The sequence below is a fragment of the Poecilia mexicana genome, unplaced genomic scaffold (assembly GCF_051168715.1).
Source record: "Poecilia mexicana isolate PSO_F unplaced genomic scaffold, ASM5116871v1 scaffold_5, whole genome shotgun sequence".
NCBI classification, from domain to species: domain Eukaryota; kingdom Metazoa; phylum Chordata; class Actinopteri; order Cyprinodontiformes; family Poeciliidae; genus Poecilia; species Poecilia mexicana.
This window is the reverse complement of record NW_028263374.1, coordinates 16,432,379-16,453,195: the sequence shown is the minus strand read 5'-3', so window position 1 is coordinate 16,453,195 and position 20,817 is coordinate 16,432,379. Positions and strand designations below refer to the sequence as shown.

General features: G+C 38.5%; 3 protein-coding genes across 7 annotated transcripts; all 3 read right to left on the bottom strand.

Annotated features, from left to right (window-relative positions):
- Positions 1-1,666: 1,666 nt before the first annotated feature.
- LOC106913489 (hyaluronidase-2-like) lies at positions 1,667-8,338 on the bottom strand. Of its 2 annotated transcripts, none has more exons than XM_088005651.1 (3): positions 4,490-8,338; positions 2,162-2,244; positions 1,667-2,074 (listed from the first exon to the last, which is right to left on the bottom strand). In XM_088005651.1, exons 1-3 carry the CDS (start codon positions 5,442-5,444, stop codon positions 1,667-1,669), a joined length of 1,446 nt encoding a protein of 481 aa, XP_087861777.1. In that variant the 5' UTR covers positions 5,445-8,338. The 2 variants fall into 2 exon arrangements, with proteins under 2 accessions (XP_087861777.1, XP_087861778.1); XM_088005652.1 differs by having other exon boundaries at positions 2,162-2,248; positions 4,494-8,338.
- A 945-nt stretch (positions 8,339-9,283) lies between these two features.
- Positions 9,284-13,212, bottom strand: LOC106925243 (hyaluronidase Ba Hy-1-like). 2 transcript variants are annotated; one of them, XM_088006013.1, is made up of 3 exons: positions 11,501-13,212; positions 9,785-9,867; positions 9,284-9,697 (listed from the first exon to the last, which is right to left on the bottom strand). In XM_088006013.1, the coding sequence occupies exons 1-3, from the start codon at positions 12,459-12,461 to the stop codon at positions 9,284-9,286; spliced, it is 1,458 nt and encodes a 485-aa protein (XP_087862139.1). In that variant the 5' UTR covers positions 12,462-13,212. The 2 variants fall into 2 exon arrangements, with proteins under 2 accessions (XP_087862139.1, XP_087862140.1); XM_088006014.1 differs by having other exon boundaries at positions 9,785-9,871; positions 11,505-13,212.
- Positions 13,213-14,985: 1,773 nt separating this feature from the next.
- On the bottom strand, positions 14,986-20,461 carry LOC106925226 (hyaluronidase-2-like). Of its 3 annotated transcripts, none has more exons than XM_088005650.1 (4): positions 20,287-20,461; positions 19,924-19,939; positions 17,195-17,281; positions 14,986-17,107 (listed from the first exon to the last, which is right to left on the bottom strand). In XM_088005650.1, exons 1-4 carry the CDS (start codon positions 20,367-20,369, stop codon positions 16,718-16,720), a joined length of 576 nt encoding a protein of 191 aa, XP_087861776.1. In that variant the 5' UTR covers positions 20,370-20,461; the 3' UTR covers positions 14,986-16,717. The 3 variants fall into 3 exon arrangements, with proteins under 3 accessions (XP_087861776.1, XP_087861774.1, XP_087861775.1); XM_088005648.1 differs by having other exon boundaries at positions 18,957-19,939; positions 20,287-20,436; XM_088005649.1 differs by having other exon boundaries at positions 18,957-19,933; positions 20,287-20,416.
- Positions 20,462-20,817: the final 356 nt, after the last annotated feature.

Genomic DNA, 20,817 nt, shown 5'->3' with positions numbered 1-20,817 from the left:
TATCTATCTATCTATCTATCTATCTATCTATCTATCTATCTATCTATCTATCTATCTATCTATCTATCATATAGATATACAGTTGTTTCTGTGTTTGCACTATTTGACATCAGGACAATTTCAGTGTATTTAACAACTCCACATTGTTGTAGGAGAAAGAAGTGAAGCAGGATTCTATACAAGATAGTAGAGGGAGATTCAGATCTGGAGTTGTCAGATGAAGATGAGGATAAGTATCAGACTCTGGTAGGGAACTTCATCAGATCCAGGAGAATCTGATGAAGAGACAGACTCATGGTGCGTTCACACCAAACGCGTTTTGAGCGTCAGGTCCATCTGGTTTACATTCACAGTCTATGTGGAACGTCAAAAAAACGGTTCAAAATGCGCCATGCTAAACGCTCAGAACGCGCCTCCATAGCCCTGATTGCGCCTCCACATAGACTTTAAATAATGTTCAAAACACTTTTGGTATGAACGCACCATCAGAGCCAGAGACAGCAGGAAAGTCGCCATGCTAGGTGGGCCAGGATTAATTTGTATGTCTGTCTAGGGCCAGACATTTGCGATGGGAATGTCCATTTCTTGGTTATTGGTCATAAAGATCTACGCCACCCTCCATCACTTCTGGTTGTCGTACCTGGAAACAAATTTTTTCTTTGCTTGACCATCGATTGCAAATATTGTTTAGATCTTTCCCGTAAATGACGGATGCCATCACAACAGGTTTATCATCAAACCACTTTGTGACAGTCAGCTAAGATGCTCCCTTCTGTTCACAGTGGCCCATCTTATGGTAACTGGTGTGGCTTTGCTATTATTTGGTTCATCATAATGGTTCCAGTTGCTGGAAGACCCTTTGAAAAGTTTGCAGAACTAATTCCTCATCATTTTCCTGTAACTTCACTTTTGATTATTTTTATTCCAGAAGACTCTTGGAAAGCCAAGATAGGCCATGTGTGCTGATATTCTGAAGAAAGTCCTTATTCATGTGTGTCATTTTCTACTTCTATCATGTTCAAAATAAATGAAAAAATAAACAATTAAATATGTAAAAATAAATAAAGTCTTCATTTCTTGGTGTTTGGGGACCCCCCTGCAGTTTGCAGCCATTTTTGGTTGTCAGTTGAAGTAACAAGCAATAGACTGAAACCAGAAATGGATAACTTCTGGTTATTAAGTGTATTTTTTTTTCTTTGTAAATTTCACCTCTTCTTGGGTTAATGTGATTCATTAATCACTAATTTGTATATTTTTCAGTTTTTTTGAATTTCGTCATAATTTAGACTGAAATTGTCCAGATGTCCACTACAATGGACATGCTGTGAAATTTTAATAAAAAATTAAATGAATGAAACAAAATGGTAAGGTGTTAATTTTGGCCTAAATAGGTAGGAAATCATATAAACACGGAAATTGGAAGGTATATTTTCTTCTTAAGTTCTCAGGAGAATATGCATTTTCCAGTTTTTAAGGATTTAATTGACCCATTACGTTTACTATAAAATAAACACAGAAAGAATACTTTCCAGAAAATACACACTGTAGTTTTAGTTCAATGTGTGCTGAAATGGAAACCTGTTACCATATAAAACTCTGAATCTAAGCACTGAACACCCACTGCTCCTGAAGTGATGCTTCCACAATGCAGTTTATTTTTGTTTCCTCAATGAAACAGAGAGAGAAGTCCGAGTTGGAGAACAAAGCAGAGAGGCCACATCCCTAAAACAGATGTGGCACTACTCTGCCCTCTTTCTCCTTTTCCTCCTTTTCCTCCCAGCTCACAGCTTTCACCCTTGGTCCCGTTGTAGCACTGGCACTTGAAGTGCTGACGGAAGGCCTTCAGCTCTGCTTGGCCTGGGGATCCCGTGACCTTCAGCTTTCCGCTTTGACTTATGATCTTGTGAGTGGAGGGGCTGAGGTGCAGAAACACGGCGCTGTCCGGTGCTCGGCGAAGACAGCGACCGTTAAATTTGCACAATTTCTGGCTGCACTCCTTTGCTGCTGTGGTCACATTGAGGAGGTACCGTCCCATCGGTCCCCGAAAATAGTTATTCAAGTCAGAACAGCCACTCTGCAGCACAGAGGATAGATATTAACTTAAAAATACATAACAGCAGCATATGCAACATGAGAGGACTAGGGAAAGTAATTCTCTTACACTAGTTGCATAGGAGGAGCCCCCCCAGAAGATCACTCCTGCAGTTCCCAATGCAACGCTCTCGCCAATGGTGGAGACCAAATCTTTCTGCAAAGGATGTATATGAATACTTTAGTTGTATAAGATGTATTATAGAGAAACTTTGCTCATTACATATAGAGCTTTGGTTCTATATGTAACTATAGACCACAGTTAAATATATGCTGTACAAGCAATAATAGCTATTTTAAGGCCAAAAACATGAAAATAACATGAGTAATTATCATGTTTTATATCAATGAGTTGGAAAAAAACTAATCTGGTGAAGGGTTACCTTGAGTTCCCACCAAATTAACAGAATTACATGTAAAATGTCTGAACAACAGGAGCGGATTTGACGTGCACACACCTGGCCAGTAAACTTCATTCAGCAGGTGTAAACTAACTATTTAACTCTTCAATGGGATCTGAGCTAAACTATAAGTTTTTATTTTTAATCAACAGACTGCTGGACTTCACCAGGTGACAGTTACTTCTTTACCATTTCATATGTTTTCACATTCTCCCTCATAACATCAATTTATATCCCCACGGGGCGTTTTGTTGAATTAGCAAGGAAGTAAATGGACTCAGAGCTGAACTCTGTAGATACCAGGGAGGTTTTATATTTTTGAACTTTCAGCCTCAGTTTGTCATGTAGCATGGTGTATTTAAACAAGCAGGGAAACTTTTGGAAATCTCATTTTAGGTAAGAAACCACATTCTCTAGAAATACACACCAAATTTAATTTTTTTTTATAGTAAAGCCCAACCTTAATGAGCTAACTGCAAATATGAAATGTTACGGGCAACTTTAAACATCAACTCCAAACGTTTTGTCTTTTTTAAATAAAAATATTTCAGTGATTGCCCTGGTTCAAATTATAAATAATTACTCATGATAGTAAAGTAAAAATAAAGTATTTTTGAACTTTGGTAATTATAGGAAACAAAAAAATCTGTATCTGGTAGGTCATAGAACGGTTTAGCACCACAATACCTTAAAGATCTGTTATTGCTGTACCAACTGTCTAGACCCCTCAGATCTTCTGGTTCTGGTCTGCTCTGCATCCCCAGAACCAGAACCAAACGAGGAGAAGCAGCATTCAGTTTCTATGCACCACAGATTTGGATCAAACTTCCAGAAAACTATAAAACAGCTGAAACACTGGGTGCCTTTAAATCCCAACTTAAAACCCACCTGTTTAGAGTTGCTTATGGCTAAATTAGGATTAGAGTGCAGGTTTTGATGTCTTTGATGTTTTTAATGTTTTAATCTTTACTTTTTATTTGTTATTACTTTCTTTTTATTTCTCTTTCTTACTGTCTACGTTTTAATGATGTAAAGCCCCCCGGAAAACGTCCCAGTTAAACGGCGTTTAACTAAAGTTCTATGGGGTTTAGAGTCCCAGTTGACGGCATTTCAACTAAAAACCTAGAGGTTGAAGTCCTTGTCAAACGGTGTTTTTGACTAAAGTCCCAGAGGGTTAGAGCCCCAGTTAAATGACGTTTAACTGAAGTCCTAAAATGTTTAATGTTTTTATCTTTTTTAATCTTAATCAGAATCTCTTTTTGTCACTGTTTATTCTATGTCACATGCTATTTGCATTTTAATTATGTAAAGCACTTTGAAATGCCTTGCTGCTGAAATGTGCTATGCAAATAAAATTTGATTGACTGATTGATTAATAGTTTTTCAAAAAGTTTAACTCTCCTTCTGCAGCTGCTTCCTGGTGGCTGGTGCAGAGCGCGGCGGGTGTATTTATATGGGTGGAGCAGAGACATGTAGAGGGAACATATAGGGCTGCTTTAGCTGATGCATAGATTAGATTTACGGGCGAACTGGAAAACAAGTTTCTCTGTGTGTGACGAAGTTGTCACACAGAGAAATTGACACAAAATCTATAAATGGCTGGGAAAAGTGAGAGTTAATCTATAAAACTGACTGAATATCAAAATATAGACTAAAGTCTGGAGTACAGACAATTTCTGTTTCTTTATGATCCTGCTATTAATCATTACATTGAAAATAATAAATTTTTGTTTAATTGTTATCCAGGTTAACTTAAAAAGTGAGGTGCTACTGTTACAGGCTAATTTTCAAGGCTACACAAAAGTAAATGTTAAGGCTCCACACATGAAAATGTGGGACGATGTGAATGTCCGATATTATTACTGTTAGTCCAACAGTATTTACCAATAATTTGTTCTAATTTTTTATCAGATTGCTTGATTAATCATAAGAATAATTGAAAGATTACTTGATTACTAAAATAACAGTTTACAACAGCACTATTTCCTCCAATCAACCAACCTCAGTTAAAAGGGTCATCACATCTCTGAAAGTGGGTTGGCTATAAACATAAACAGGACGTGCCAATCCATCCCCAACAGATGCAAGGCGCATTGCCTCCTTCACCCTGTTCAGGACAAACAGCCGTCCCTGATCAGTGGAGCGCAGGTCAGGATCCATGTATATTGAGGGGAAAAGGGCGGTGCTTTCATTCCACAGCCAGTTCAGTTGATCATTGCGCTCATACTCAACATCAGGACAACGTCCTGTGTAGCTATCCATTTTCCCTTTGTAGTTATGGTTGTAACAATCAGGAAACAGGTAGAAGCCCCACAGCTGATTCGGTCTCAAATTCTTAGCCTGTTTCAGGGTCTCCAGCATGAATTGACGAGCCGAAAGTTCAAATTCTTCTTTTGCAGCAGTCGCCACTTGCCCTTGAGTCAATGTAGAGTTCTTTTTGGCCAACAGCTCACGTGATTTCCTTCTATAGATATCTTTGCCAGACCAGTTTCGGACCCACAGGGGGCGCCATTCCTCCCAGTCAATGACAGACAGACCTTTAGCCTTGCGGTCTGGTATGTATGTATCTAGATCCTTAGACATTTTTTCAAGGTGCTGAGAGAGACTGACACTTTGTGGAATGCCCCCATTCACTTCTGTGTCTTTAGTGTCATAATAAGGATAAATCCCGAGGCGTTCCTTATAGAACAAAGTGAGATTCTGCCCGACAATGCTCTTAGTGGGGGTTGAAACTATGTCAAACTGATCTAATGATAACTTAACACCTCGTCGTGTCTCACAGTCCTGCGTGGGAGCGTTCCAGACGAAAATAACTGGCTTCTTGGGGTGTAATGGCCAGCTTGTCTGGTTTGTGTCTGCTGAACCCAGGACTATCCATGATGTAAACAGAGCAAGGAGCAACCAGGACAGTCGGTCAAATGCAGAGAGGAAAGAGGGGAATACAGTCTCCATGGTGGTCCCTGCTCACCTTCACTCCTCTGTTTCCAAAAAAACACAAAAAGATGTAAAATTGACACACAACATTTGACAGAAAAATCTATGTTCTCTATATAGTTTGACTGTCGAATGTTTGGGTCACTTCAGGCTGCAGAGTGAACGCAACCTTTGTCAACGAAAGTTTTGTTCTTTCACAAAGAGCGTTCACTCAGTCATGTTTCTGCAAACACAATATGACAAAATGATCATGGAGATGATGACCTTGGTTTCTTACCATTTAAGATGTAAAGCAAAGTTGAATCAATCAGATACTGCATTGAATCGACCTGGGGGACAGCAGAACAAAACATAAAAAAAACAAACAAAAAAAAATACTGACGCAAACTTTTTAAACAAATTAATGTTCAAAACACAACATCTCAGTTCCATTTCGTGTTTCAAAAATAAACAATCTTTCCTCTAGTTTAAATCATGAATTGTTATTAAATTGTAATTATGATTAGAACACTAACTTCCAAAGTCTGTCTAGAAAACTGTATTAACTAATAATATATTGCCTATTAAATATTTTACTATTCTTAATAGGAATGTGCGATACCTGTTTATTTATCTATTTCTCTCTCTCTCTCTCTCTCTCTCTCTTTATGCATATATAGATATGTCCAGTCCAGAAATGTGCAGTTCTAGGCACAGCCAAGGTACTGGAGGAACCCTCAAGCTCCCAGGCCTCTGGTAGAGGACCCGAGCTCAGAGGATGAAAGAGACCACCCGCGGAGGGTGAGAGGGGAATTTTTATATATATATAAAAATGTATGTATATGTATATATATATATATATTATTTTTTTTATTTTTTTTTTCATTTGACTTAACATCCCAGTTGTTTCTGTGTTTGCACTATAGTTTTATATTTATTGAGATATAAATCCATATCACAATATCTATTGTGAAGTGTGGCGGTAACGATATGCACAACAATATTTTTTGGTATAAAATTTACAATAGAAATGAAAAAACATCACATACTAATTGTATATTTGCAAACATTAAAAACTTTTTTAGGTTTCATTGTTAGATGGTAAATCAAAACAATAGCATTTCCTTCCTTTGCAGCACTGCAACAGGGAGATTCCAGTTAACATTTGCAGATTACATTTTCCTGCTCCTGCTCTGACTGTTTAACCCTCCCGCAGTCTTAAGAGATGGGGTCACTGGGCCATTTAGACCCCACAAGTTTATTACTCTGTACACGGTCTGGTGTGGTCACGCTGTTCCTGTGTGCGCCTATACATGTTTTTTTTTTGTTTGTGACGGGACAACCTTTTCTTTAACAGATGAAGTCAGATGGATGGGTCCATTCCACCATAGATTGTGGATGAAGTTCTTGACACTCTGACCTCTGGAAGGTAAGTCAGCTGGGTTGTTTTTTCTGCTCCAGTGAAACCAAAGTTCAGGGATGGTGAGTTCTTGTATCTCAGTCACTCTGTTTGCAGTAAATGGCTTCTTCTGAGCTGGGCTGCATATCCAGTGCAGAGCGATCATAGAATCTATCCACATTTTGAGTTGACCCTTCAATGGCTTGAGAAGGTTGTTTCCCCAGCTTGCTCCAATTCGAGCTCCATTAAGCCTCAGTTGTGGCAGACATTGGCCTTCATGGAGATACTCTTGTTTTAGATGCGACAAAATGATGTTATCTCATTTTCTTGATTCAGCAACTTTTCTAAGCACTCCTTCCATCTTCCTATCACACTTTTTGCACCTGTCAGTACACAAGACGTATTTCGCCTGTGTGCTTCTCATGTACTTCACTGTGTTCTTTTCTCTTCTGGAAGAAAGTATTCGCTACAGCCATTCCTATCCTCTTTGCAAAGTTTACCACCATCTGTCCTTCTGTGTTCCTGTTCTGGATGCCACGTCTGCCTGTCACTTCCTCATCACCTCTGTTCCCTGCTCCAACAGGTCCATAGACATCTGCCCCTATCACCACTCTGGATATTCTGCATCACTCCATCTAACTCACTCCAGAATTTCTTCTTCTCTTCTAACTCACATCCTGCCTGTGGTGCATAGCCAACAACAACATTAAACATCACACCTTCAACTTCTAACTTCAGACTCATCAACCTTCCTGACACTCTTTTTACATTTCTGACAAACTCCTCCTGTAAGATAATCCACATTATTTCTCTCCTCATCCAAAGATTGAACCTTGCTTCTAGGCTTTGAGCCCAGCTTTCCACCTGGTTTTCTGAACACATAATATGATACTGGAAATATTTTTAAAGCTCTTTGACTGATTACTGTGCATCTATATTCCATGTAATGTAATCTAGTTATAAGAATATGCACAACTTTATCTCAGCAAAAGAAAACCAAAGAAATCTTGACTCTGATCAATTAATTTTTTAATCCATCTGCCACATTTAAATGTTTCTAGAGTTCTAGAGATATTGAATTCAGGAAACAAGGGACAGATAGCTTGTCATGAAATCATAATTTTAATAATGAAATTCTCCAGCGTAAAATATGAACATGAAATGGTTAAGATAGTTTCTTGATTTTGCCAGATGCAATATATTAAAAAAAACAGCAGTAAATCTTTGCAAAATAGATTTCATATTTCTAGTAAGTTTTATAAATACTGAGACAAAGCTGCTAATAAAACAGAGTGTTCAAAATCGTACTCATGCCTCTAAAATGATAAAACAGAAATGCTTAAGAAATGTACAACAATCATTTACCCATTTGTTTTTGGACAACATTCACAGTGGAAAACAATTCAAACATGGAAAAATCATGGAGAAAACACCTAGAACAGCTCTCTACTGACATAAGGCTCACAGACTGAAATACACTAAGACACAACCTTTCACAAGTGGAAATACATGACGAAGCCTAATATACCAAGAAAATAAGTACCATATTTTTCGTTCGGTACTTATTTTCCTAAGCTTTGAAACTTGCGGCTTATAGTCAGTGCAGCTTTTCTGCAGATTTTTCTTCAACCACCAGGGGGCTCTTTAGCAGGAAGTGAATCTGTGGAAGTCAAAATTGGAAATCAAAGAAGAAAGTGCTAATTTTCATTAAGAAGAAGCATGTGCTAGCAGCAGGTACGACAGAGAAATGTTTTCAAACTCATATGATGTAGCTCTTAAGTTGAGGTCTATCGATCTGGCAGTACAGGAGGTAAATAGAGCCACTGCAAGTAAGCTCAGTGTTATCGAAACCCTTGTTCGGCTTTGGAGACAGACGGCTGCGTCCTTAATAAATCCAGCAGATTTATTAGGACCCTGCCCTCTGCTGGGCCCTTATGGAAAACCGGCTTATGTACGTTTCCAGTTTTTTAAATATTTTTTATTGAAGCTGCGTCTTATAGTGTGGTGCGCTCTACAGTCCAGAAAGTACGATATTTAAAGTGCAAGTTTTAAAAATGGCTACATAAACAAAATACAGTTGTCTTGTTTAATTAGGCCCTAGCAGCGAAGTGCTGGCGAAGGCCTATTGAAATTGCAAGATTTCTCCATTATTTTTTTTCCCCGATTATTATTTTTTTCCAAATCTTTATGCATGTTTCCAGTTTTTAAGGATTTAATTGACCCATTAAATTTACTATAAAATAAACACAGAAAGAATACTTTACAGAAAATACACACTGTAGTTTTAGTTCAATGTGTGCTGAAATGGAAACCTGTTACCATGTTTACCATATAAACCTCTGAATCTCAGCACTGAACACCCACTGCTCCTGAAGTGATGCTTCCACAATGCAGTTTATTTTTGTTTTCAGGCCAGAAAACCAAAACTTTCCCTTTCGGTGCTGGCTGAGCCAGAGAATAGTTTGGTTTCTTGGTTTCCTCAGTGAAACAGAGAGAGAAGTCCGAGTTGGAGAACAAAGCAGAGAGGCCACATCCTTAAAACAGAGGTGGCACTACTCTGCTCTTTTTCTCTTTCTCCTTTTCCTCCTTTTCCTCTCCACTCACAGCCTTCACCCTTGGTCCCGTTGTAGCACTGGCACTTGAAGTGCTGACGGAAGGCCTTCAGCTCTGCTTGGCCTGGGGATCCCCTGACCTTCAGCTTTCCGCTCTGACTTATGATCTTGTGAGTGGAGGGGCTGAGGTGCAGAAACACGGCGCTGTCCGGTGCTCGGCGAAGACAGCGACCATTAAATTTGCACAATTTCTGGCTGCACTCCTTTGCTGCTGTGGTCACATTGAGGAGGTACCGTCCCATCGGTCCCCGAAAATAGTTATTCAAGTCAGAACAGCCGCTCTGCAGCACAGAGGATAGATATTAACTTAAAAATACATAACAGCAGCATATGCAACATGAGAGGACTAGGGAAAGTAATTCTCTTACACTAGTTGCATAGGAGGCGCCCCCCCAGAAGACCACTCCTGCAGCTCCCAAAGCAACGCTCTCGCCAATGGTGGAGACCAAATCTTTCTGCAAAGGATGATTATGAATACTTTAGTTGTATAAGATGTATTATAGAGAATCTGAACTCGTTACATATAGAGCTGTGAACTCTATAATGCCCACAGTTTAATATATGATTTTAAATACTGTATAAGCAATAATAGCTATTTTATAGCCAAGAACATGAAAAAAAAACATGAGTAATTGTGATGTTTTAGATGAATGCATTGGAAAAAAAACTAATCTGGTGGAGGTATCTTGTTAAACGGTTTTGGTTAACTTATCACAATCAATATGTTACTTTGAGTTCCCACCAAATTACCATAATTACATATAAAATGTCTGAACAACAGGAGCGGATTGGAACAGAAGCCAAATTCTTTGACGTGCACACACCTGGCCAGTAAACTTCATTCAGCAGGTGTAAACTAACTATTTAACTCTTCAATGGGATCTGAGCTAAACTATAAGTTTTTTATTTTTAATCAACAGACTGCTGGACTGCACCAGGTGACAGTTACTTCTTTACCATTACATATTTTTTCACATTCTCCCTCATAACATCAATTTATATCCCCATGGGGGTTTTGTTGAATTAGCAAGGAAGTAAATGGACTCAGAGCTGAACTCTGTAGATACCAGGGAGGTTTTATATTTTTGAACTTTCAGCCTCAGTTTGTCATGTAGCATGGTGTATTTAAACGAGCAGGCAAACTTTTGGAAATCTCATTTTAGGTAAGAAACGTCGTTCTCTAGAAATGCACACCAAACTTAGTTTTTTTATAATAAAGCCCAACCTTAATGAGCTAACTGCAAATATAAAATGTTACGGACAACTTTAAACATCAACTCCAAACTTTTTGTCTTTTTTAAATAAAAATATTTCAGTGTTTACCCTAGTTCAAATTATAAATAATCATGATAGAAAAGTAAAAATAAAATATTTTTGAACTTTGGTAATTATAGGAAACAACAAATATCTGTATCTGGTAGGTCATAGTTTTACAAGAAGTTTAACTCTCCTCCTGGAGCTGCTTCCTAGTGGCTGGTGCAGAGAGCGGCGGGTGTATTTATATGGGTGGAGCAGAGACATGTAGAGGGAACATATCGGGCTGCTTTAGCTGATGCTCAGATTAGTTTTACGAATGAACTGTAAAATAAATTTCCTACCATCCCGGTCACAACAGATGGTTTGCCTGAGTTTCTCTGTGTGACGAAGTTGCCACACAGAGAAATTGACACAAAAGTTATAAATGGCTGGGAAAAGTGAGAGTTAATCTATAAAACTGACTGAATATCAAAATATAGACTAAAGTCTGGAGTACAGACAATTTCTGTTTCTTTATGATCCTGCTATTTATCATTACATTGAAAAAAATAATTTTTTGTTTAATTGTTATCCTGGTTAACTTAAAAAGTGAGGTGCTACTGTTGCAGGCTAATTTTCAAAGCTACACAACAGTAAATGTTAAGGCTCCACACATGAAAATTTGGGACGATGTGAATGTCCGATGTTATTACTGCTAGTCCAACAGTATTTACCAATAATGTTTTTCTAATTTTTTATCAGATTGCTTGATTAATCATAAGAATAATTGAAAGATTACTTGATTACTAAAATAATCGATTAAAACAGCACTATTTCCTCCAATCAACCAACCTCAGTTAAAAGGGTCATCACATCTCTGAAAGTAGGTTGACTATAAACATAAACAGGACGTGCCAATCCATCCCCAACAGACGCGATGCGCATTGCCTCCTTCAGCCTGTTCAGGACAAACAGCCGTGCCTGATTAGTGGAGCGCAGTTCAGGATCCAGGTATATTGAGGGGAAAAGGGCGGTGCTTTCATTCCACAGCCAGTTCAGTTGATGATTGCGCTCAATCTCAACAGCAGGACAAAGTCCTGTGTAGCTGTCCATTTTCCCTTTGTATTCATAGTTGTAACAGTCAGGAAACAGGTAGAAGCCCCACAGCTGATTCGGTCTCAAATTTTTACCCTGTCTGATGGTCTCGTGCAGGAATTTACGAGCCGCAAGTTCAAATTCTTTTGTTGCAGCAGCCGTCAATTCCCCTGAAGACATCGTAGGGTACTTTTTGGTCACCAGCTCACGTGTTTTCTTTTTATAGACACTTTTGCCAGCCCAGTTTCGAACCCACAAGGGGCGCCATTCCCTCCAGTCAATAACAGACAGACCTTTAGCCTTGCGGTCTGGTATGTATGTGTCTAGATCCTTAGACATTTTTTCAACGTGCTGAGAGAGGCTGACACTTTGTGGAAGGCCCCCATTCACTGGTGCGTCTTCAGCTTCACCTTCATAATAAGGATAAATTCCGAGGCGGTTCTTGTAGAACAATGTGAGAGTCTGCCCGACAACACCCTGAGCTGGGGATGACACTATGTCAAACTGGTCTAATGATAACTTAACACGTTCTTGTGTCTCACAGTCCTGAGTGGGAGCGTTCCAGACGAAGAGAACTGGCTTCTTGGGGTGTAATGGCCAGCTTGTTTGCTTTGTGTCTGCTGAACCCAGGACTATCCATGATGTAAACAGAGCAAGGAGCAACCAGGTCAGTTGGTCAAATGCAGAGAGGAAAGAGGGGAATACAGTCCTCATGGTGGTCCCTGCTCACCTTCACTCCTCTGTTTCCAAAAAAACACAAAAAGATGTAAAATTGACATACAACATTGAGACAGAAAAATCTATGTTCTCTATATTGTTTGACTTTCTATTGCTTTAAAAAACAAAATCTGAATTGGGTCACTTCAGGCTGCAGTGTGATCGCAACCTTTGTTAACTTAAGTTTGCTTCTTTCACAAAGAGCGTTCACTCAGTCATGTTTCTGCAAACACAATATGACAAAATGATCATGGGAATGATGGCCTTGGTTTCTTACCATTTAAGATGTAAAGCAAAGTTGAATCAGATACTGCATTGAATCGACCCGAGGGACAGCAGAACAAAACAGAAACAAAAAAAAAAAAAACTGACCCAAACTTTTTTAAGAAATTAATGCTCAAATCAAAACATCTCAGTTCCATTTCCTGTTTCAAAAATAAACAAGTGTCCTCTAGTTTAAATCATGAATTATTAAACTGTAAATGTAATTAGAACACTAACTTTCAAAGTCTGTCTAGAAAACTGCATTAACTAAAAATGTATTTCCTATGAAATATTTTACTATTCCTAATAGGAATGTGCGATATTTATTTATTGATTTATTTATAGTATTATTATGTTGTTTTTTGCCTTAACATCCCAGTTGTTTCTGTGTTTGCACTATAGTTTTATATTTATTGAGATATAAATCCATATCACAATATCTATTGTGAAGTGTGGCGGTAACGATATGCACAACAATATTTTTTGGTATAAAATTCACAATAGAAATGAAAAAAACATCACATACTAATTGTATATTTGCAAACATTAAAAACTTTTTTTAGGTTTCACTTTTAGATGGTAAATCAAAACAATAGCATTTCCTTCCTTTGCAGCACTGCAACAGGGAGATTCCAGTTGATATTTGCAGATTACATTTTCCTGCTCCTGCTCTGACTGTTTAACCCTCCCGCAGTCTTAAGAGATGGGGTCACTGGGCCATTTAGACCCCACAAGTTTATTACTCTGTACACGGTCTGGTGGGGTCACGCTGTTCCTGTGTGCGCCTATACATGTTTTTTTTGTTTGTGACGGGACAACCTTTTCTTTAACAGATGAAGTCAGATGGATGGGTCCATTCCACCATAGATTGTGGATGAAGTTCTTGACACTCTGACCTCTGGAAGGTAAGTCAGCTGGGTTGTTTTTTCTGCTCCAGTGAAACCAAAGTTCAGGGATGGTGAGTTCTTGTATCTCAGTCACTCTGTTTGCAGTAAATGGCTTCTACTTCTGAGCTGAGCTGCATATCCAGTGCAGAGCGATCATAGAATCTGTCCACATTTTGAGTTGACCCTTCAATGGCTTGAGAAGGTTGTTTCCCCAGCTTGCTCCAATTCGAGCTCCATTAAGCCTCAGTTGTGGCAGACATTGGCCTTCATGGAGATACTCTTGTTTTAGATGCGATAAAATGATGTTATCTCATTTTCTTGATTCAGCAACTTTTCTAAGCACTCCTTCCATCTTCCTATCACACTTTTTGCACCTGACAGTACAGTTCCATCTTGATCCCTAGTCCCCCTAAAATGTTGGACATCCTTCCCATCTTCATCTCTGTCACCGTATGCCCTTTTGTTTGGTCCTAGCTAACCTTGTCTTCACATCGCTCCGTATCTCCCTGCACTCCTGGTGACTCTCTTCAGTCCTCACTTTGCCACCTCTTTGTCCTCTGTTCTACCTTTTTTCTTCTCACCCTCAGAATCATTCTACACATTACTAAAGATCTACCACAACCTTGCAGTCATTGAATTCTTTCAGATTGCATTGTCTACACAAGACGTATTTCGCCTGTGTGCTTCTCATGTACTTCACTGTGTTCTTTTCTCTTTTGGAAGAAAGTATTCGCTACAGCCATTCCTGTCCTCTTTGCAAAGTTTACCACCATCTGTCCTTCTGTGTTCCTGTTCTGGATGCCACGTCTGCCTGTCACTTCCTCATCACCTCTGTGCCCTGCTCCAACAGGTCCATAGACATCTGCCCCTATCACCACTCTGGCTATTCTGCATCACTCCATCTAACTCACTCCAGAATTTCTTCTTCTCTTCCAACTCACATCCTGCCTGTGGTGCATAGCCACCAACAACATTAAACATCACACCTTCAACTTCTAACTTCAGACTCATCAACCTTCCTGACACTCTTTTTACATTTCTGACAAACTCCTCCTGTAAGATAATCCACATTATTTCTCTCCTCATCCAAAGATTGAACCTTGCTTCTAGGCTTTGAGCCCAGCTTTCCACCTGGTTTTCTGAACACATAATATGATACTGGAAATATTTTTAAAGCTCTTTGACTGATTACTGTGCATCTATATTCCATGTAATGTAATCTAGTTATAAGAATATGCACAACTTTATCTCAGCAAGAGAAAACCAAAGAAATCTTGACTCTGATCAATTAATTTTTTAATCCATCTGCCACATTTAAATGTTTCTAGAGTTCTAGAGATATTGAATTCAGGAAACAAGGGACAGATAGCTTGTCATGAAATCATAATTTTAATAATGAAATTCTCCAGCTTAAAATATGAACATGAAATGGTTAAGATAGTTTCTTGATTTTGCCAGATGCAATATATTAAAAAAACAGCAGTAAATCTTTGCAAAATAGATTTCATATTTCTAGTAAGTTTTATAAATACTGAGACAAAGCTGCTAATAAAACAGAGTGTTCAAAATCGTACTCATGCCTCTATAATGATAAAACAGAAATGCTTAAGAAATGTACAACAATCATTTACCCATTTGTTTTTGGACAACATTCACAGTGGAAAACAATTCAAACATGGAAAAATCATGGAGAAAACACCTAGAACAGCTCTCTACTGACATAAGGCTAACAGACTGAAATACACTAAGACACAATCTTTCACAAGTGGAAATACATGATGAAGCCTAATGTACCAAGAAAATAAGCATTTAAAGTGCAGGTTTTAAAAATGGCTACATAAACAAAACACATTTTTTTTTGTTTAATTGAAATCTGAAACTGTTCAGTCAACCAATCTCCTTTAATCAAATGGACTTTTGAAACACATTTTGAAATTGGGTTTAAAGATGAAAAATCAACTGAGATAAATAAAAAGACTGCAAAACTATGTGACCTTTGAATTTTCTTTGAAAGAAAATAAATTAAAAATAGTCCAAAAATATTGATATGTTTTCATTCTAAAAGCTAAAAGTTTTGATGAGGAAACTAAAAACTATAAAAATCAGAAGTGACATCAGTTGAATGCCATGGTCCAACATTTGTGGCATAACTTGTCAGTTAATATAAGTGTAAAATAATTCATTGTAATAATCCAAAATAATCTTTTCATTGAACATTGTTCAAATTAAATACATTTGAATCTGCATTCCAATTAGGCTTTTTTTCTGATTAAAATTACGTTGTGAAAACAACAAAAAGGATATTGAACAATTCTTTGTATAAAGCCAACATTTCTCTTTTAAAATGTTTTTTTGTTTTGGTATGATGTAGTATTCTAATATTAAATATTGCTATATAGTGTATTAAATGCTAAATATCCAAATGTTTGGATATTATTCCAATTCATTCATTGACTGTAAACAACATTAAGACATTGCTGTAATTCATAAACTGTACAATATCGGGTATCAAGCTGAATGTCACTGAAAAAAAAACAAGAAATTTAACACAAAATGCAGCTGTAAGAAGAGTATTTTCTAGCCATGTTAAGGCACAAATCTGTAATGAAACAGGAAGGTCCAGCTACACTGTTTCTTTAAGGATAAAAGAGGTTTAAGATGTCAAGACTGGTATAGTATTTTAAATGTTGTTTAAGGCTCCATTACAACTTAAAGGTTGATTCTTAAACATGACAGATCAAGGCTACATCAAGTCCTTCCCTGCAATAAAAAATTTATGATACATCTAAAGTTTCAACGATGTATGCAGTGAAATATAAATCCATGTTCCCAGTTTTTAAGGTTTTAATTGACCCATTATGTTTACTATAAAATAAATACAAAAAGAATACTTTCCAGAAAACACACATTGTAGTTTTAGTTCAATGTGTGCTGAAATGGAAACCTGTTACCATATAAACCTCTGAATCTCAGCACTGAGCACCCACTGCTCCTGAAGTGATGCTTCCACAATGCAGTTAATTTTTGTTTTCAGGCCAGAAAACCAAAACTTTCCCTTTTGGTGCTGGCAGAGCCAGAGAATAGTTTGGTTTCTTGGTTTCCTCAATGAAGGAGAGAGAGAAGTCCGAGTGGGAGCAGAAAGCAGAGAGGCCACATCCCTAAAACAGAGGTGGCTCTATTCTGCCCTCTTGCTCTCTGCTCACAGCCTTCACCCCTGTACCCGCTGTAGCACTGGCACTTGAAGTGCTGACGGAAAGCCTTCAGCTCTGCTTGGCCTGGGGATCCCGTGACCTTCAGCTTTCCGCTCTGACTTATGATCTTGTGAGTGGAGGGGCTGAGGTGCAGAAACACTGCGCTGTCCGGTGCTCGGCGAAGACAGCGACCGTGAAATTTGCACAATTTTTGGCTGCACTGCTCTGCTGCTGTGGTCACATTGAGGAGGTACCGGCCCAGCGATCCCAGCAGATAGTTATTCAAGTCAGAACAGCTGGTCTGCAGCACAGAGGATAGATATTAACTTAAAAATACATAACAGCAGCATATGCAACATGAGAGGACTAGGGAAAGTAATTCTCTTACACTACTTGCGTAGGAGGTGTCCCCCCAGAAGATCACTCCTGCAGCTCCCAATGCAACGCTCTCGCCAATGGTGGAGACCAAATCTTTCTGCAAAGGATGTATATGAATACTTTAGTTGTATAAGATGTATTATAGAGAATCTGAGCTCTAGTTACATATAGAGCTGCAGGTTCCATATGTAACTACAACCCACAGTTAAATACATGATGTTTAATGCCATATAAAAAGTAGCTATTTTATGGCCAAAAACATGAAAAAAAAACAAAACAAAACAAAAAACATGAGTAATTATCATGGTTTAAATGAATGCATTGGAAAAAAAATAATCTGGTGAAGGGTTACTCTTGAAATCCACACCAAATTTAGCTTTCTTATAGTAAAGTCCAACCTTAATGAGCTAACTGCAAATATAAAATGTTACGGGCAACTTTAAACATCAACTCCAAACTATTTATCTTTTTTAAATAAAAATATTTCAGTGATTGCTCTCCCTCACATACAGTTATTTTTCTTATTGCATAGCACTAAATGAATCCTACCTACATCTCCAGGTTTCACTTTAAAGGACTAGTTCTACCGCGGCAGCGAGGCTGTGAACGGCATAGCAGTTGGGGGTGGGGGAATAAATTTGTGGTGCAACCTTCTGTGGCAATAGTTTTACAACATGTATTGAAAAGTACCTAATTTTGCTCGACATCCTCCATATAAAATCCAAACCACTGCCAAATTATTAATAAAGCGCCGTTTCTCTTCGGAACTAAACTAGTTCATCTGATTCCTCTTCAGTTACAGTCTCATTCACGGTTCGCCTCAAACTCTCGCTGTAACCATGTTTGTTTTCTCCGCGCAGCGTGATTGGTAGAAAATGTTCAGGTTGGGAGGGGCGAGGGACTAGTGATGCATTCATAGGGGGTCGGATAAACCATACTCGAAGTGAATTTGTCGGCGAAAGTTTATTTGAACGACAATTTATACTGCATAGTTGCAATATAGCCATTTTAACTATCGTAAATTGAAAATATTTCGATACATCGCCCAGCCCTGGTTCAAATTATAAATGACTACTCATGATAGAATAGTAAAAATAAAGTCTTTTTGAATGTTGGTAATTGTAGGAAACAACAAAAATCTGTATCTGGTAGGTCATACTTTTACAAAAAGTGTAACTCCTTCTGGAGCTGCTGCCTAGTGGAAGAGCGCGGCGGATGTATTTATATGGGTGGAGCAGAGACATATGTAGACGGAACATATCAGCTGCTTTAGCTAATGCTTAGTGTAGGTTTACGGACGAACTGGAAAATAAGTTTCTATGTATGTGACAAAGGTGCCACACAGAGAAATTGACACAAAAGCTATAAATGTCTGGGGAAAGTGAGAGTTAATCTATTAAACTGACTGAATATCAGTATTTAACTAAAAACTGAAGTACAAACATTTTTTATGTTTCTTTATGATCCTGCTCCTTTATTATTAAATTGAAAATAATTCAAAAATGTTTGTATAATTGTCATCCAGGTTAACTTAAAAAGTGAGGTGCTACTGTTGCAGGCTAATTTCTAGGCTACAGAAAAGTAATTGTTAAGGCTGCACAAATATGAAAATGTGGGATGACGTGAATGTCCGATATTACTGCCAGTACAACAGTATTTAATTTTCTAAAATTTTTCATCGGATTACTTGATTAATCATAAGAATAATTGAAAGATTACTGGATTACTAATATAGCAGTTTCCAACAGCACTATTTCCTGCAATCAACCAACCTCAGTTAAAAGGGTCATCTCACTATTGTAAGTGGGTCGGGTATAAACAAAAACAGGACGTGCCAATCCATCCCCAACAGATGCAAGGCGCATTGCCTCCTTCAGCCTGTTCTGGACAAACAGGCGTCCATGATTAGTGGAGTTCAGTACAGAACCCATGTATATGGAGGGAAAAAGGGCGGTGCATTCAATCCACAGCCAGTTCAGTTGATCATTGCGCTCAATCTCAACAGCAGGACAACGTCCTGTGTAGTTTTTCAGCCCCCCTTTGTAGTCATGGTTGTAACAATCAGGAAACAGGTAGAAGCCCCACAGCTGATTCGGTCTCAAATTTTTAGCCTGTCTCAGGGTCTCCAGCATGAATTTGCGAGCCGAAAGTTCAAATTCTTGTTTTGCAACAGTCCCCACTTGCTCTGGAGTCCACTTAGGGTTCTTTTTGGCCACCAGTTCACGTGATTTCCTTCTATAGACATCTTTGGCATCCCAGTTTCGGATCCACAAGGGGCGCCATTCCTCCCAGTCAATGACAGACAGACCTTTAGCCTGGTGGTCTGGTATATATTTGTCAAGACCCTGAGGCATCCTTTCATAGTGCTGAGAGAGACTGACACGTTGTGGAATGCCCCCATTCACTTCTGTGCCTTCAGCATCATAATAGGGATAAAGCCCAAGGCGTTCCTTATAGAACATTGTGAGATTCTGCCGGACAAAGCCCTCATTGGGGGTTGCCACTATGTCAAACTGGTCTAATGATAACGTAACACCTCGTCGTGTCCCACACTCCTGAGTGGGAGCGTTCCACACAAGAAGAACTGGCTTCTGGGAGTATAATGGCCATCTTGTCTGCTTTGTGTCTGCTGAACCCAGGGCTATCCATGATGTAAACAGAGGAAGGAGCAACCAGGACAGTCGGTCAACTGCAGAAAGGAAAGAGGGGAATACAGTCTCCATGGTGGTCCCTGCTCACCTTCACTCCTCTGTTTCTAAAAGACACAAAGAAAAGCTGGAAAATTAGTATAAAACGCATTTATACAGAGAAATCTTTATTCTGAATTTAACTACATTAAATCAACTATATAATGCATAAAATCGGGTGTTGTTGTACTAAGCCAACCAAATTTACTAGAATAATTCTAAAATGTTAAAAGTCGACCAAATTTCCACCATTCATTCGGCTTCCTTATAAATGTAAAACTTCCTCTACGTTGTTGGCAGAATTAGCAGACCGCTAGCAGCTCACTTAGCCACATTAGCTCAAAGTTTCATTGAAACTAACAGCTTCGATGCTAACTTAGCTAACGGGTTTTCTTCCTCCTTACTTCACACTGACCTGCTCTGTTCATCTAGTCCAACCATGAAACCGTCTGTTAAGTTAGTTTTCCACCTCCCAGCCATGTGAGAAGCAGCAGGCATAGTCCGTTTAAGCCATTTGAAGGAAACACAGAAAAGTCAGCCAGAGAAATGAGGACAAGAGGGATGGGGAGAGACTGTAAACGTTGAGCAACAACAGACCCGCATATGTAGCTGCTTTCGGTGTGGGGGGGTGGTTCCGATTTCATTTAAAGTTGTTTTTATTAAGTACACAATTTATCTATTAAATATATGTTTTAAGCTTTAAACTAATGTAATTATACTACAGTTTTTTCTAAGTATTAATATACGGATGAAACTGGATTCTAGTGAGAGCACAGCACCCCACTACCCCCCGAATCAAAAATATTTGGTTTGTTCCATTTGCTGCCTCAGAAACAGGTTTCCCTGGTACATTCCTAGGCCAGTTTCAACAAAAAGTGGTTTTTGCTTGCTGTTTTTAACACGTCACCAAAACTGGTTTCTCCTTGTTGACTTTATTTATTTTAAT